We start from the raw sequence: 17795 nt of genomic DNA, 5'->3' as shown, positions 1-17795 counted from the left end.
TTGTGTGCCATGATATGATTTTTTCTGTTTTTCGAAGATAAAATTCATTATAAACCTGGTTTTCATTTAAAATTTACCGGTCGCCTTTCAGAAGAGCGAATTAATCTGGACCCTGTTACTGCCCTGCAGGAGATGAGCAAACTAGTCAGAATAAATACTGTTTACTACTAGTATTTATTGACTAAAGTTGAACTATCTAGAAAAAAAGGATATACTTGTAATATCTTTTGGAAATGTAGTTCGGAAGAGAGTCTAATTATGTCAAAGAAAGATACATTTTAAATGAAAACGTGAAAGACCTAATTATAATTCTAACCGTTCCTGAGTGCATAAAAGTGCAAGAACTGATATCGGTTTTGAACTAGTATGTAACTAGTGTATTTAGACCAAAATCTGACAATTGAATACTCGCTAACCACCAAATCCTAACGAATATCCGCTGTTTGCACGATAAAAGTCCAGTGGAGTTACTAGTTACTTTACAGCCTGTATTTTGGCTATACAACATTTTTTCTTTTCAATTTCTTCTTCTTGTTTAAATTTCAATTTACTTACAAACATATAACAAAAATAAAATATCATAAATATTTACACATACATATACTATATATACCGTTGTACTGACAATTAACCCATTTATTAACCCATATATACTTACTTTCATACATAGTTATAGATGTATGTACATATATATGACATGATCGTATCATAAAGTGTACAAATTAAAAATTAACTACAAAAACATTACTCGAAGCCGTTAAATACATATGCAATTTAGGTGTGTGTACCAACACAAGGGTTAAGCTTATGAAAATTTTCTAATTTTATGCGGCATGGTTTGAGTTAAAGGGTGCTGCGTACAAATAATTCAGGTGAATGATACATGTAGAACGAAAATGAAGGCTGTGCATAAATAAAAAACAAAAAAAAAAAAACACAAGTAAAATTAAATTAAAATTTAAAAAATTTAATTAACATCAAATAACGTAATTTATACATAATTTTGCAAAAACATTTAAAATAAATATAAAACCCTAAACTACAAGAACATAATAATAAAATATTCTTTTTTAAATTTATTACCTTGAAGATTGCGTAAAAATAATAGTAAATAAATAATTTTATTAGAAAATACCGTTATAAATTATAATAGTATGCTCTGTAATTAACTCGCAAATCGTAAATATAATTTGTGCTTTGGCCGAAAGTCGCGACGTTTAGCCGAAAACCCAAATAAAATAATTACAAGACGTAAAAGTTGAGTCGATGAAAATTATGCCTACTCACGGTTGTACTCGTATGCATGTACGTGCGCCTAAGCAAGCACGGTGTAAACAGGCATAGTTGGAAATCGTTTGATAAAAACCATACAAAAAAAATATTTAAACAAGTATATAAATATATATTTAATGCATAACGGCATAAGCCTATGAGTATAATGTTCATATTGTTAAAAAAAAAATATTGGCAAAAATGTATTATAAGTAAGTAATGACGTACCTAATATTGCAGCAATGCAGTTTTGAAATTGTCCATCGCCAAATTTGTTTATAAACCATTGATAAATAACTTAATAAAAGTAAGCTGTTTCTCATTTACAAAACGATGAGTACATACACACATTTCCATGCATATAAACGAATCACGGATTTGGTGGTGAAACTTAACTCAACGTGGGGAATAATATTTGGAAGTGGGTCCGTTGCTAACAAGTCCACCTATCAAGTCTTGCTTAAGAGCAAGTAAAAGAGAGATAGAGAGGTGAAAAAGCTGTTTTCTTTTCCTGCATAACCCCAAGGGCTTCGTGCAAAGTTTCATTCTATTATACTTTAACTATAAATATTAATACATCCTTGATATCTGTGAAAGTGAAAGATTCCAATGGAATTAAAAATGGTGTTGTATGGGAAGTAGGATTGGCTCTAGTCCGATTTAGCCTATTTTCACAATGTAACATAAAAATGTCAAAGGAATGCCATTTTATTGTAACCAAGAAAAAACGCTAACTTCGGCTGCACCAAACCCTTCACAAGTGCATTTCTCTTAGTAACTATGTGTTCAGTTTGTATAGAAGCTACATGCTGCAGTGATCCGATCTGGACAATTTTTTCGTGGATTATGTTATTACCTTCAGCAGTAATCCATGCCAAACTTCGTGAAGATACCACGTCAAATGCGAAAGTTTTCCATATAAGAACTTGATTCCGATCGTTCAGTTTGTGTGGCAGCTATATGTTATAGTGGTAGCTTCTTAAAGAAGAAAATGACATTTGCTAAATTTAAAAACGATATCTTAAAAACTGAGGGACTAGTTCGTATATATACAGACGGACCGACGCACAGACAGAGAGACGGACATGGCTAAATCGAATATACTTTATAGGGCCTCCGACGCTTCCTTCTGGTTGTTACAAACTTCGTGGCAAAACAGGATATAAAAATTATAGAGCGGGTCACAAGATATGTGATTGTGCCCAACTTTGACCGCGGCTCCATTAAAAGCCTCTTTAATCTCTTTGGCGCATTTAATTATTGATTAATCGTGCTGTTAGTAGATTTTAACAGTACCATTATATAGACAGCGGGCGGGATAATCATCCGATTTCAATTATTTTTACACCGTGGGTAGGAGTTTTTACAATATTTGCGCTGAGCAAGCTGAGTTGTAGCGTTAGTGGTCAGGAGATATGTACATTAAGCTTATTAGAGGGCGAGCCACGCCTACTATTTTAAAATTTTTTGCCCCCAGAGATGCCCTTTGCTACTGCGATCCCCTGTGTAAAATTACAGTTCTATATGTTAATTTAGTCCTTAGTTATGGTACTTTATGGATTTTCGGTGGAAGTGGTCCGATATGCCCATCCACAAAGTCGTATTTTTATTATTTCCAAGGAACGCGCATACCAAGTTTTATCAATATATCTCAATTTTTACTCAATTTGCAGCTTGCGGACGATTACTCGACGATCTATCTTGATTAGTTTTTGGTGATCCAGCAACGGAGTTGATTTCATATACATCCCAGCGGGATATGGTAGACATTGGTAAGCGAGCAAGGTAAACGATGCAGCATGAAATCAACAAATTAACACGGCGATGTTCTACGAAAAGTAACAGATCACCCCATAGGGACGAAGAATTCTTCGATGCCTCAATTAACGGAGACTTCTTCTATGCCAAGGCCAATATTATAATAGATTGCATATTAATTTTTCTTTATTTATAAAAATACATGTATGTATTTCGTTATGAAAATAAGTATTTATGTATAAAAAGGAGTGTTTTTTTTTTCATTTTATAGCTGAGTTTTTGAAGCAACGAGCCTTAAGGAAAGGTCCTTTGGTGAGTCTGATGCTTTTTTGAGTTTGGTGAGCACACTCCGATTCGGTGAAATTCGGTAACTATAATTTCCCATCAATGATAAAAACACGAAAAACTTACCAATTTACCAATTACCATACTTTAATTAGTCTTCTCATATGCCTTTTCGAGAATATTCTTTAATTTCTTGATTCAAAGTTTAAACACAAAATTAAAAAAAAAATTTAATTAAATCAGCAGCTCACTTAAACACAACCAACTTTCTGCAAATAATGAAAATATTTACTTATAAATTTTATTACATCAACTTGTATTTGTTGTTTACATATTGGATTGTAACGTTTTTCATGTACTTGCTTGATTGAATTTAGCCGCGTAGCTTACTTTCATGCATTACCCATTATCGAAGAATTCTACACAGAATTTTCGTCGGAGCATTCTTCAAAGAAAAATGTAACGGCGAACCTTTAACCCGCTGGGATATAGCATTTGAGTACTTGTAAAAAATTTTAATAAAAATTATTTCGTTGCTGTATACATTTCAAAAATTCACGATAAAACCTTAACTTAACTGCTAATACATAGCGGTAAATGTAGTGTGATTATAAGTGTCATCAATTCGTTAAACGTTGGAGAGTAGCGAATCGAACAAACAACAACCACATTGATAAGATGTACATATACATACTTGTATAACGGATTTTCCATGATTGAATGATATGATTTCTAAGTGGCGTTCCGGCCATTTTTTAATATGTCCTAAACCGTAATTTGTTATTGTATTCAGTAATGTTTGCAATTTCATCATGGAAAGATATACGCAGAACAATGTTTACAAATTATTCAATTTTACTATGAAAATAATCGTTTTCCAACTGCAACTTTTCGAGCGCTTTTGCCATTTAATGGTCGTAAAGATCGTTCACCTGTGCTAGATACTGGCCGAATTGTAGAAAATTTCGTGCGTTCAATTTTTTTACATAATATTGAAGTGCCAATGAGGCAATAAAGCGCTCGAAATAATGAAAATATTGCAAGTGTTGCTGAAGAGCGCAATGTGTCGATTTCAAGACGTTCTTCAAATTGGGACTATCTCAAACCACAAGCTGGCGGATTTTGAGAAAGGATTCTCACTCATGAAATGAAGCCATTGGAAACGATAACGATAATTTTTAAGAAAATCATCTTCTCCGATGCGGCTTACTTTCATTTGAGCGGTGCGGTCGATTCCGGTGCGAAGAACACAAGTTACTACAAATTATTCAACAACCATTACATTCACCGGCCCCGATTGATGAGTATTTGGCAAGACGTTAACCAGGACAAGACTTATTCAAATATAATATATTAGTATTATGTTAAAGATAGATTAAGGAAAACCAGGATTTCGTTACTCAGTATAAGTAGTTGCCAACTAGTGCTATAAACCGATTATAGTACTCTTCCAACTTATCATAAGACGGTACGTTGTTACTTTCTTCTTATTCCATCGATCGAAATGAATCTTTCCTTTCCAAGATAGTCAGTAATAATTACAACCCAATATATAGAGGGCATAACTTACTTTTGCGTATTTCCACGCTACAGAATTGGTTAATCACATACAATCCGCTGTCGGTTGTAAGAACAAGAAACTTTTATTTTGACCTGTTGCCAAAATCATTAGCCATAAACGGAAACATATAATATTCACTTGACGCCAGGTCTGGACTATAATGTACATGCATAAGAACCTTCCAACCAAACGCCCGGAGCTTTTGGCGAGTCACTATAGCTGTGTCTATTTATTTACTTTCGGGCAGTTTTGGGCAAACACTTTCTTCAGACGGTGCAATTATTGACAGTACGATGTGAAGACCGTCGATGTTGGGAAACTATAACATATAGCTGCCATACAAAGTGACTAATTCAAAATGTTTGCTTATTCAAAGTAAAATTCAATTCCCACGACAGCCGGGTCTACGTACCGGAATTGACTCGTATTTCATCCGACCAAGGACTGCACAGGTCTTAAGATTCATAGGGAGTGGACCACGCGTTACGTGGAACCATGTTGCCTACGCAATACTGCGATTCTATCCTCTACGGCTGTGCAATCTGCACACAGTTCGCGCGCTGCGCCGTCCCTCTCCCGGATTGGCCAACAGAGGACCTCCAAGGTCCCTATGAGCGCAAACAGATCGAGGAGATAGTTGCACTCATGAATCGGGAGCGGGTATCGATAGCTGCGGTCCAAGAGACCAAGCTGAACAGCCGCTCAGATCTTCTGAGTTGTACCGGTTTCAACGTGATACTCAAAGATCGTGAGCGAGATAATGGTGGTGGCCTAGCTTTCATATTGCACAAAACCGTGCAGTATCATCTAATCGATGAAGACATCGACCGCAGAGATACTACCCTAAAATGTCAGGGTATAGCTATCCGCTCAGGCGTTGACATTCTGCACAATGAATGACGAAGCCCCCACCAAAGTTATGGGCACTTGTAGTAGCTCGCCCAATATTACCATTGCTAGTGGTGGTCTGATAAATAGCATAACCTGGCAACCTATGGTAACTCTCGCATAAGACCATCTGCCCATAATTATCTCGATCGAGGAACCTGCCGATTTCGTTTCTCTGGACAACCGTACCTTCGTAAACTTTAACAACGCTACCTGGGACGTCTTCACAGAATTTACAGAGAGCACCTTCAACGCTCTACCCATTCCTACGGACATATGCGTTGGCGAATATCAATTCCGCAAGGTGATCGCAGCAGTTACCGCTCGCCCCAACTTCCTAGCCGAAGTAGCTAACGAGTGCGACACCTTACGCCATGCCGATCCCGGGGGTTTCCGAATAATGGACCGAGTTGAAGTTCAATTCCATGGTCATACATCTTCGGACCCGTAGAATTGGGCGAGCTATTTTAGCCGGCAGTTTACAATGCACCTTTCGGTAGACAAACCCAAACGATGTGTTAATCAACGGCTGCGCAAAATGCCAAACGACTGCGCGCCACTTACTTTCACCGATGAGGAGATTCAGGGTGTCATCAACACCAAAATCCTCAATATCCATTAGTATTGATGGAACCAACATGCTCTAGTCTCGACGGGAGTAAGATATCTCACTAAGGTCCTCAATCTGTCGCTGACCACTTTTCAAATACCCAATGTGTGGAAAGTCGGAAGAGTGGTCTCACTACTGAAACCTGGGAAACCCGCCAACAAAGGGGAATCTTATCGGCCGATAACTCTCCTCTCCCCAGTAGAGAAGACACTTGAGGCCTTTCTACTCCCGACTTTCACTCCAGGATGGATTCTGAAAAGTGCACAGCATCACCACAGCACTTGGCGTCCACCCCGATCCTCGTAGCGTTAGACCTGTCAAAAGCTTTTGACACAGTCAACCACACAACGCTACTGCAAGACATCGGAAAAACTACGCTTCCTCCAGTTCAAAAGATGTGGACCATGAACTATCTGAGCGGTCATCGGTCATCCATACTATTTTAAGGTGAAACATCTAAACTGAGAAGAATTAAACAGGGGGTTCCGCAGAGTGGTGTCCTCTCGCCGTTACTGTTTAACTTCTACTTCTCAAAACTCCCGCAATCACCACAGGGGGTTTCCATAACATCGTACGGAGATGACTGCACGATATTGACGTCGGGAAACGGAATCGATGGCAGGTGTTCAAAAGTAAAAAACTACCTCTCCGACCTTTCTCGTTTTCTCACTGCACGGAACCTAACATCTTCCCCCACCAAATCCACTGCGACAATATTTACGAACTGGACGAAGAAGTATAGACTTGAGCTTAATATTGAAGTCGATGGCTTTAAAATTCCGACTGTAAATAATCCTAAGATTTTAGGTATAACCTTCGATAGTCTATGCTTCTTCACTCCCCATACGACCGATCCGCAACAAAATCCTCAAGTCGCTAGCAGGCCGCACATATGGAAGAGACAAAGAAACGTTGTTGGCAACTGACAAGGCAATCGGCCGGCCGATCTTTAACTACGCAGCACCAATATGGTTACCTGGATAAGTGGTACGCAGATGAGGAAACTCCAGAACTGCCAGAATGCAGCACTCCAGACCACGACAGGATGCCTCTTGATGTCTCCCATCGAACACCCTTATGCTGCCAGTTAAGGAGCATAGTGAACTCCTCTCGAAGCAGTTCCTGCTAGGATGTTTTCGTAGAAACCATTATTGCAGCCATCTGCTTGGAGCGGAACCGCCTCCTAGGAGCATCAAAAGGTCATTCCTCGACCACGTCGATGACGTCGTACAATACGCCGACCGGACCTCGGACGCAAAAAACTTTTGACATGCACCGCCATTCATAGCGGAGCCATCAACATCTTCACCGACTCGCTTCCCGTGAATGGCGTTCTTGGAGTCAAACCACCACCTATTGCAGACGAAGAGCTCGAGTTGCCGCGAGAAACGCGAGTGACCATAGCGTAACTTCGTTCTGGATATTTTAGCAGGTTAAACTCCTTCTTATCCAGAATAGCCAATGACATACCCAACGTATGTCCTGCATGCAACGAGTCTCCGCATGACACTGACCACCTCTTTGCATGCCCTACCAATCCCACACATATAACACCCTTTTCCCTTTGGTCCGACCCCATCCAAACAGCACGTTTCCTGGGCTTCCCGTTCGATGACGTCGACGACAACACTGATAACCCTCACCAACCCATCGGGGACTGATAACCGTTAAAACAACAACAACTAATTCAAATTCAATATATGCTAATAGCTTCGGTGTAGCCGAAGCTAGCGTATTTTCGCTTGATGTTATTATTACTGACAGAAATCATCCGTTTCACAAATAGATAAATTTTGTTGTGTTTCAGTAAAGTAAATTCGGTCCAGGTTTTTTCGGATTAACGGATTCGACGAAAACAAAATGTTACAATATAGTAACACTATTCACATTTTCTTTGGTTTTTGTGTTTATGGAAGAAAAACTGTACAATTTATCTTTGCGCGTGTTCAAACAATTTTGAGTCAAACAACCACAATCACAAAACGGGAAGTTTTTTAGTACGAAATCTTATCCTTTGACGCTTGGCTGCATATTTATAGCTTCCACTCCGAATTTATATTCACCGCCTGCACGAATAGCAACCGACAGACTTTACTTTTTTACTTTTATTTCAGAATAATTACTATATATCAAGAGTACACATTTTACGCTTAATTTCATAAACAAGCAAAGTACAAGATAAGGCGGCAATGCTTGAAATCCATTAAACTGCACACAGTGATAAATTTAATAACAGAGAACGTGAAAAGGAACCAGTGCCATAAAATATACATAGATTTAAGCAACGAAGAAAACAAAAAATTAAAACTAAATCACATCTACAAATGCGCAGTTACTTTGACTTAAATTATACAGATTTAATATTTCTAGCCTATTTGAGGCATGTTTAACAGCAGTAATTCCCGGTTATTGAATACGATTTATAAATGCCGTTCCAGGTCAGTGGAGCCACTTTTGCCATGCGTTAGCAACTCATTTACTCAATATTGTCTATTGTGCATAATCAAATTGAATTACACATTTATAAGCCCTTATTGAAGTATACACGCTGTGGTACGCGACCTTTAGTCTTGGACTCTATTTCCGCATACTGATCGGCTTCAAGTAATTTGATTGTGGACGTTTTCAACGAGCTGTAAAGCAGAAAATTCAATAAATAACTAATTTTATTAATTTAAATGCGTAAATGCGAATTGCACATTACCAATTTTGTGGAAAAATTGCGCAAGCCGTGGGAACCATGAACAGCAAGCTGAAAAAATATTTCATATTAGGAGCAATTGAAAAACGGAAGTGTTATTTATGCTCACAAGCAGCCCACCATAGCCGTTTGGAAAGGTGCGTCTATCCAACGGATGCGGCGATAAGCCGGTATTTTCTCCAAACGTTGCATAATAAAAGGCAATATCAACATGCCGGGTGCTGCCATAGTAATACGGGAAACCACCACTTGGGTAATACCCTTTATGGCAGCTAAACGGCTACGTCCCACAATGTTACCATTATCATCCTTCACTTCGACACCGTTGATTATCTCATTTTGCCGCATAAGTGGAATGTTGACGAAATTGGCAGCGGCAACGGCAGCAAACGGCACAAAACGCTGTGACGTATAGAACAAATTTAGACAGCCTCACAAAGGGAATAAAAAAAAAATAGTTTACTACCTGAAATAGGGGGCTGGCACGCTTGGACCAATAGCTTTTGCAACCAAGTGCCGCTACCAATGCCGAGGTAGTTGCTGACACATACGCGACGCCCAACTGTGTGACTGTTGTCGGTGAATTCGCATTACGATTTGTATAGTTGACTATAGCGTTGAATGACTGATTGATGAATTGCCAGAGCACCACGGCGGGAACGGTACGATAAAAGGCTAGCATGCCGCCTGTTATAAGCATGCCACCAGGCACCTAAAAAAAATATTCTGAATGTGATAATAAAGAACAAACAAACATACATACATATATGCAAAATGTTTATGGAAATATAAAAAAAAAGCAATTAATTGATAATGTATGTATGCATGCAAGACATTCCTGTTCTTATCAGCAAATGACCGCGGCAATTAAAGCATAATCACAAACCCCATGTACTTTGTGCCGATGACTAAACCACGATACAATTTTTTTGGCAACCAAACGAAAGTACGTCACATACATAGTATATACTTGCCCAGCTACACGCGCATATAGGGCACGAGAGTAGCGGCAAACGTTTAGCTGTTGGCAGCAAGTCAGCAGACTATTTACAAGCAATAAGATAAAGCACATGCATATGTACATATATACATGCACTTAATTTTATAAATATCCGAGAACAAAAGCCAATAAAAGCGCACTGAATTACTTTAAATTGAGCATATAAAAAAAGTTGGGAAGCAGATGTGAATGTGACTTTGAAATAAATGCAGCACGAGACTAACATACTCTTTGCATTGTTGATACATCAATGATTTAAAATACGATGATAGTAAAAATCTAAATTTTGCATTATCTAATGGCTTAGCTTTCGTTAAATACAGATAATTTAAAAGTATCAGAAACTACAAACCTGAAAACTCATGCGCCCGGTGACGTTCTGAAGCTCGCCTGTATCCGGATGGAAGGCAGATGAATAAAGTTTCATCGCATATTTGACTTGTTCCTGTGTAGAGGTTTCTGGCTCCTTGCCGGCACGATAACTTTCCACCAGCGTTTTTGCTTGCAATAAACGGTCGTTGGAAACAATGACAGTGCGGGGATCCGTCATCCATGCAAAATAGCGAAAGCGCCCGGCAAAAGTGCTCAGATCATATAGGGGCTCGTCTACATTGATGCGTCCTATGTGTGTTTTTAAAGAACAAATATTAATTTGTATCAAAGCAAAAATACGAAGCATAAACTTGTTTATTTACCAAGTGTTAAAGCCATTTTTGCTTATTTTAAATCCCAAAATTGGCACACGGAATATTAATGGAATTGCGTAATCACTTTGTCCTTTTCTATCTGCTGATGCTGACAATCTAATAAGAAACAGTGACTTAATAAATATTGCAGGAAAAATGAGATTGCATATAAAAAACTTTAAAACATAATAGAACAGCAACTGCAATCGAATGCAAACACTTCTGAATTTCAAATCTTCTAACACTTTTTTCTATCAGATATTTCGCGTGTAATTTGGCAGCCGGCCAAGTGTGTATTAAATGCATACACATTTTGGCAAATATGATTTATATAATATTTACAAAGAAATCAAGCATTTTTAAATTTTAGGTAATATTTATTACATAGCTATTAATTAGCACCACTAATTAGCATCAACCTTAAAATAGAAATCACTTACGTCGGAGACACTTACAAGAATTATGAATGAATACTATTTACAAGTAGGCAATATGCGCCGATCTTTGTTGTTTACTTTTCAATTTTATTTGTTTATGGCGCAAGTCAGTCGGTAACAGCTGAAATTCAGACGTTTCGAAGTTCGAAAACTCGTAAATCGTACAGCGCTGCCACCTTCTAAATAATATGTAGGAGAATAGTCAGAATTAAGATTATCTAATAAATTCCCAAAGAGAAATTTTTTTGAAGAGGGTAAATTAAACGATCCGAAGATTCCACAGCCGAAAAAGGGCAACGTGGCTTAGCAACTAATGGAATGAAAGCCGAATTACAATCACGGTGTTTCAATAAATTTCAAATGGAATTAGATGAAGAAACAGGGAAGATAAGAGAAAAGGAAGAGGCACAATTTTCATCCTAGGCTATGGCCACGAGCTTGATTTTGGCTACATTTTCGCAGATGTCAATGCAAATAAAGACACGAAGAAGGGCGCAGGATGCCCGTATATTAATACAGTTTAAATAGTGCATCAACGAAAATGGGAGAGGAGCTTAAGCGCATGAAGTACGTTTATCAGCAGCTTTCGGACCCCATGGATACGGTTTGTCAAAACACTTTGAAGCGATTAGAGCGTGCATATCAGGGCTGATGTCCTCACAGTTAGAAGAGCAATAAACTAGTATATCACATGAGTCCTCACTGTTGGAAAAGCAGGAAGCGTGTATACCAGTACAATCGGAAGAACAAGAGGTGAGTATATCAGTACCGATCTTCTCGCAATCAGAAGAGCAAAATAAAATTAAGGCTGAAAGGGATGAGCTTTTGCAAGAAGAGTTAGATTTGCAAAATATAACGTATGAAATGGAGTTGACCAAATGCATCATGAGTGAAGAAATTGCTGCAGAAAGCTTAGTCGGAAAAGCGTGTTAGGCTGAGCGGAACAGTTTAAAGTTGGTGTGTTGCCGAAGATGGGCAAAGATCCTTAGCATTTGCGGTTGTTCCGAAGACGAGTACAATTGAGAATTACAACGACCTATAAGAAGTAATGGCAAGTATTTTATTGGGTTGGTTGCACCAATCGGTTACGAAGAGGATTGCCAAATATTTTGAGAGTGTCGTAGCCAAAATGTCTTGCACCACGAGAATATGTGTTCAAATGAAATTATGTTCTGACCATGATTGGAACCTCGAGTCAACTGTGTGTCAATGGATGTACCAGAACCTGGGTGTTCGTAAAATGGATATAATTGATGTCTATAAAATTAGGACGGTTCGAGAAGTCAACAGCATCTTAGAAGACAACATGGGAGACTTTTCAAATTATCAATTAGAGATTTGCGCAAACTAGTTTTAACAACGGTTCACATCCCTCAACATTGCTGTATAAATATAGTGGCTTCTGCACATATGTTTTTGACAGTTGATTTTTGTTGCTTCGACTTTTGTTTACAGAACGCTGTTGCCAATTTCTGCATTAATGTTTTTTTACCTAGTTTAATACACTTTTGCTTTCGTCGCATTTTTTCCGTGCATACTGCCGTCTACATGTAATTAAATATAAATTCCTGAATAAAATGAATATATTTAACCACAATTACTAATTGAATGCAAATGAAAATAAAAACAAAAATGTTTCTGACGTGAAATAAAGTAACTCGGGAAGTTACAAAAACTAATTTGTACGCTTGCAAAACTTACGTGTATACAACTTGCCAAACAAGAGTATTTGTTGAAAATTGTATATCAAGCAGGACGAGCTAATGAATCCGTATAACCGGAATTTAAACACCCACATTTGAGTGGTATATCACAGCTATAGTTTCTTTTAATAGAACGAACAAGAGATCAACTTCGCCAATTTGGATATATCGATAATATTATTACGAAAAATTTACAACAGCAGGTTAGTCAAACTTTGGCATTTACCTGTACTGATAGTACTAAGGTCAAACGCAAACCCAATGTACTGCAGCGTCGTTAAGTAAAGCACAATAATTCAATTAATGGCGAAGGTAATCACTACCGTAGCCTTGTTGTCTATGCTCGGTGCGCCGTTGCAATTTGTGTACGGCGTAAATGTGCTGGCGGTGCTGCCAAGCGTTTGGAAGTCGCATTATCTCTTTGGGAAACGCTTGCTGCAGCAATTGGTGGAAATACAGCCCAATTATTCGGTTACATTGATAAGCCCACATGCTGAAGAATACCCAGTACAGCCGAAAATACGCGAAATACGCATTGAGGGCTTGCGGGAGAATTGGGAGGAGATGGGCTTGCCCTTCGATGTGGAACAATCACGGCAACGCTCAATTATGGAACATTTCACACGCTTAATGTATGCCGGTGCGACAAATGTTGATTTATTGCTTGGCGATGCAAAGGTACGAAAATTAGTCCGCAGTGGTGAACAGTTCGATTTGTTGGTGGTTGATCTCTTTCTCAGCGATTCGCTGTTAGGGTGAGCTATTTTTTTCATTGTACATTTGTAAGTTTAATAATATAATTTCAAAAATTTATAGCTTAGCTCATTACTATCAAATACCCACCGTTGTAATTAGCCCCACTGGCGCAAATACTTGGCTTAATCAGATGACCGGAAATCCACAAAGCTCAGCACTCGATCCCAGTATTTTCTTGCCCTACTCGGAACGCATGGGCTTATGGCAGCGCTGCGTAAATACCCTGATGGGTCTTTTCGAAAAGTTGACCTACAAGTGCGTCCTCAACCCATTTTATTCAATTATATATCAAGTTATTATATGTATGGCACAACTTTCAGCTTTTTTTACATGATATCTCAAGAAGCTGTTTACACGAAACACTTTCACACACTATGCCAGCTTGCCAACACCACTCTACCACATCACCGCGATCTAACCAAAAACCTTAGCCTTGTTTTGATAAACTCACATCCTGTTGTGCAATATCCGCGCGCTTACTTACCAAATATGCTGGAGATTGCTGGCGCACACTTGCGTGGCGCACAAAACCAAATCGAACTGCCAACGGTATGAGTATGTATACATATGCGCTTTAATAATTAGTTCTAACAATTTTCTTTGTAGCACATCACTTACTTTATAGAATCTGCACCAAAAGGCACGGTTTACATAAGTCTGGGAGCCGATGCGCGCACTGCAGATTTAGCTCGTGAAAAAGTGGACATTCTCTTGGACGTAATTACAGGCCTTCAAGACTACAATTTCCTAATCAAATGGGAGGATCCAAAATTTTATACATCACTACCGAAGAATGCAATGATTGCTGAATGGTGGCCACAGGAAACCGTTTTAGGTAAGTAATTAATAAAGTAATTGTATGAATTTGGGTAAGTAATTAATAAAATAATTGTATGACTGCATTTAAACTAAATGCTCTACTCTTCTCACGTCATAGCTCATACCAATGTCAAAGTGTTCATTAGCACTTGTGGGCTAATGAGTATTATTGAATCCATAAATGGCCTCACACCAATACTTGCCATACCGATCTTTCCCGAGCAGGAGGTGAGCGCAAGACGTTTACAGCAGCTGGGTATCGGGCAAACGGTCTCCTTCGATGCATTTACCTATGATGCACTCTCAATGAATATAAAGAAGCTGGCTACAGACCGTGGCTATGCGTTGCAAGTAGCTGAAATGCGCCTCCTGCTGAACTCTACATATGGCACTCCAATTGCCAGAAGCATACATTATATTGAGTTGGTTTTAAGTAGCGCTGGCGGCGGCGATTTTCTCAAATCCCACGCCAATGAGTTGAACTTTATGCGCTCCGAATTGGTGGATGTGCTTGCCATAATTTGTTTGGGCCTATTTGTGATTATAGCAGTGCCATTTTTAGTTACGTGTTGTATACTACGACGGTCGTACATAAATCAGACAGCGCAACAAGCTGCGACTGGCGGTGGTCATCGTGCGACCTTGAAAGTGATCGGACGCACAAATTCGACCAGCGGTGTGGCGGCAGTCAACGATTCGCCGATTTTGGACTGGCGTCGGCGGAGCAGTGCAGCGCAGACTACTGGTGTCCTCAAACCGCCATCGTCGCCATCCGCTTCGTCAACCACTTCGAGCATTTCAGCGGTATCAACTGCCTCGTCAGCTGCATCTTCAGTAGGTGGCTCACCACAGACACCCTACGATGTGGGCGGCAGTGGCGAAGGCGTCACGAAGCGTGAGAAATTCGCACGACAAGCGGCCTTGAAATCATCGCAAAAAATCGATTAAAATATCAAACAACGCAATAAGTTCCCGAGTTCCCGCGTTCACGCCCGCATGCATTTACATAGACTTAGTATATTTAAGTGTAAAGTGCTCCGTGCGTTTTATTATATTTTATTTCGCTTTAGTTGGTACTTAACGCAGTATACACATTCGTTGAAAGTCACATATGCTCGTTGTTGCAGTTAAGCAGATTTTTAAGCTCGCCTTTTGGTTTTACGTGGTGTTTGTAAGGCAGATTTTAAAGTGTTTTATGTATAAGGTTCGGTTTATGTATGCATATTTATATATTATTATTGTTACTATTTTCATTTTACCCTGCTTTCAATATCACAAATATACACAATTCTATGTTTAAAATATTTAAATATATACGTACTCGTATTTATTGTTGTTGCATATACAATTAATTTAAGATAATTGAATTCATACTATATATCTTCAAGTTCACAAAGTTTGTGTTAATTTACCCAAAAAATAATCGCCTCAAAACAATCATCACAAATGAGTTTGATGTTAAATAAAAAACGGTAAATTTTAAAAGACTTTACATTCTTATTGTTATTGTAACGAAAAAAATAACACCCCAAGAAATGTTGTTGTTGTAGGTGTTGTCTACAACCTCTTTTGGGGGAAGTGTATGCCAGAAAGTATAAGAATTTGGCCAAGTAATAACGGGTGATCCAAGTAGAGTTGCTCTTTCTTGACAGTTCACGCATGAGTCGTGTCGTGTTATTTTTTTTAGTATTGCTTGGAATCGAATCGGCGTTGTTATGGAACGACTTGGCACATTTTAGTCGAGTTCAAGAATAGAAGCCGCTGGACCTTCCCAAGCGATCTCACTTCGCTCTATGAGCTCTTGAAAAGTTCCAAGTGATAGTTTGAGACTCAAAGAGTTTCTTGTACGATTTTTGCCAAGCAAAACTAATTGAACAACGAGAATATCTATGAAGGTCGTCAAGTCGTCGACAACTTGCCTCACGCGAATCGGTCCAGCCACCTGTTGAAGCAGCAGAGCTTGAAAATCGCCGAGTAGGCATTAGAGAAATAGCAGAGTGTCTCTGCTAAATTCGTACCTAAAAATCTAAATGAACCGCCACTTTCTCGCATAATTGTGACTTCTATTTTCGAAACTGAAAAATTTGCTTCGGTGGAACGCTGCCTTGCCCAATATAAGTATATGAATCGTAAGACAAACTGCTCACGTTGTAGGCAATTAGCCGCTAAACATCCATTAGTTGACACACAGAAATCAAACTTCAAATGAATATAATATAAAAAAGGTTGTATCGAACCAGTTTGCGCGTGCAGTTTAAATGGACCAGAGTATAAATTGGGAAATCAATAAGATAGTATTCTAAAATTTCTACATAAACACAAATTATAGTCCCTTACTTCCAGAATATCCATAATACTTATACTATTGAGCTCAGTTTCCGGCTTTTCGTAGATTTGCGGATGCTATATTTACGTGTTAGAGGTCTACCTGAGCTAGAGCTAGAGCAATTCCTCGAATAGGGGTCCCAACTAAAGAAGGATTCGCAGTTTGATGGTACGCCTTAATAGTAGTTGCGTTCGATACTACCGAGTCTACCTCAATGGTCGCATCATCTCCTTGAACTCTTTGAGAGCCCGAAGTCGTAATAAAAGATTCGCTTTGTCCACTGTCTTCAGTCTGGCTCCCTTCCTCTCAGAACTGCCCCAATAGAGACACTGCCTCATTGTAAAGAGTTGCCGATCGCTCTACTTTTAAGCCAAGATGCATATTGCTGCGCTAGTTCGCAGTCCCATGGACACATGTGTATGCCAATACTTAATTGACTATACAACCGAACAGAACACACACTTACATGCATTAAAGAAGTGCAAAGCGGGTTGAGAGTCATATGATTTGTTGCAAGCTTGCGTAATTTTTCGTTTTCTGATCAGCGGAACCGTCAAACGACTTGTCTTTCATCATCGACACAACAACTGATTGCTAAAGGTTTGTTCCTCATTCTCGTTGCAACCTCATTTTCCAATGCTCCATTCCAAAGCTCTAACCTCCGCTAATAAAGACGTAATTATTCGCCTTTAAGCGGCCGCATCCACCTTTTCCAGGCAGCAGGCGCACAAAGAAGACAAAGGATGTTTCCCCCGTTTTTGAATTTGCTTTGTGAATTGCCTTTGCCTGCAATGAGTGAAGCCAGTCGTATTGCACTTAATTTTCCTCAATACAGCCAAGCGGATGCGCGACATGTTTGCTGCCACATATGGACTCGTATGTGGGTGAATTTGTGATTTGGTTGGTAGAGCTTGCGATTACGTTTACATTGCCTGCTTTTAGGAGCTGGAGTTAATTACGAATCACTGGCAGACAATGTACAAATGAAAATGT

General features: G+C 38.9%; 2 protein-coding genes across 5 annotated transcripts; one reads left to right on the top strand and one right to left on the bottom strand.

Moving 5' to 3' along the window:
• Positions 1-8464: 8464 nt before the first annotated feature.
• LOC108977916 (sideroflexin-2) lies at positions 8465-12979 on the bottom strand. 3 transcript variants are annotated; one of them, XM_018947901.1, is made up of 7 exons: positions 12900-12979; positions 10771-10878; positions 10428-10696; positions 9542-9787; positions 9185-9477; positions 9079-9126; positions 8465-9007 (listed from the first exon to the last, which is right to left on the bottom strand). In XM_018947901.1, exons 2-7 carry the CDS (start codon positions 10784-10786, stop codon positions 8896-8898), a joined length of 984 nt encoding a protein of 327 aa, XP_018803446.1. In that variant the 5' UTR covers positions 10787-10878; positions 12900-12979; the 3' UTR covers positions 8465-8895. The 3 variants fall into 3 exon arrangements, with proteins under 3 accessions (XP_018803446.1, XP_018803445.1, XP_018803444.1); XM_018947900.1 differs by lacking the exon at positions 12900-12979 and adding an exon at positions 11217-11294; XM_018947899.1 differs by lacking the exon at positions 12900-12979 and adding an exon at positions 11202-11282.
• A 36-nt stretch (positions 12980-13015) lies between these two features.
• LOC108977915 (UDP-glucuronosyltransferase) lies at positions 13016-15502 on the top strand. 2 transcript variants are annotated; one of them, XM_018947898.1, is made up of 6 exons: positions 13016-13104; positions 13174-13656; positions 13718-13912; positions 13978-14206; positions 14264-14492; positions 14595-15502. In XM_018947898.1, the coding sequence occupies exons 2-6, from the start codon at positions 13205-13207 to the stop codon at positions 15422-15424; spliced, it is 1935 nt and encodes a 644-aa protein (XP_018803443.1). In that variant the 5' UTR covers positions 13016-13104; positions 13174-13204; the 3' UTR covers positions 15425-15502. The 2 variants fall into 2 exon arrangements, with proteins under 2 accessions (XP_018803443.1, XP_018803442.1); XM_018947897.1 differs by having other exon boundaries at positions 13061-13656.
• The last annotated feature ends 2293 nt before the right edge of the window (positions 15503-17795 follow it).

The sequence above is a fragment of the Bactrocera latifrons genome, unplaced genomic scaffold (assembly GCF_001853355.1).
Source record: "Bactrocera latifrons isolate USDA-ARS-PBARC rearing strain unplaced genomic scaffold, ASM185335v1 scaffold_97, whole genome shotgun sequence".
NCBI classification, from domain to species: domain Eukaryota; kingdom Metazoa; phylum Arthropoda; class Insecta; order Diptera; family Tephritidae; genus Bactrocera; species Bactrocera latifrons.
Note: the sequence above shows the minus strand (reverse complement) of the source record. Positions and strands in the feature narration are given on the sequence as shown.

Coding starts and splice junctions, on each gene's coding strand:
- LOC108977916 (XM_018947901.1), bottom strand. Junction 9,478..9,541: donor GTGCCAGCCCCCTATTTCAG/GTAGTAAACTAT, acceptor TATACGTCACAG/CGTTTTGTGCCGTTTGCTGC. Junction 9,127..9,184: donor ACGGCTATGGTGGGCTGCTT/GTGAGCATAAAT, acceptor ATATTTTTTCAG/CTTGCTGTTCATGGTTCCCA.
- LOC108977915 (XM_018947898.1), top strand. CDS start 13,205: ATGGCGAAGGTAATCACTACCGTAGCCTTGTTGTCTATGCTCGGTGCG. Junction 14,207..14,263: donor ACCAAATCGAACTGCCAACG/GTATGAGTATGT, acceptor TTTTCTTTGTAG/CACATCACTTACTTTATAGA. Junction 14,493..14,594: donor GCCACAGGAAACCGTTTTAG/GTAAGTAATTAA, acceptor CTCACGTCATAG/CTCATACCAATGTCAAAGTG.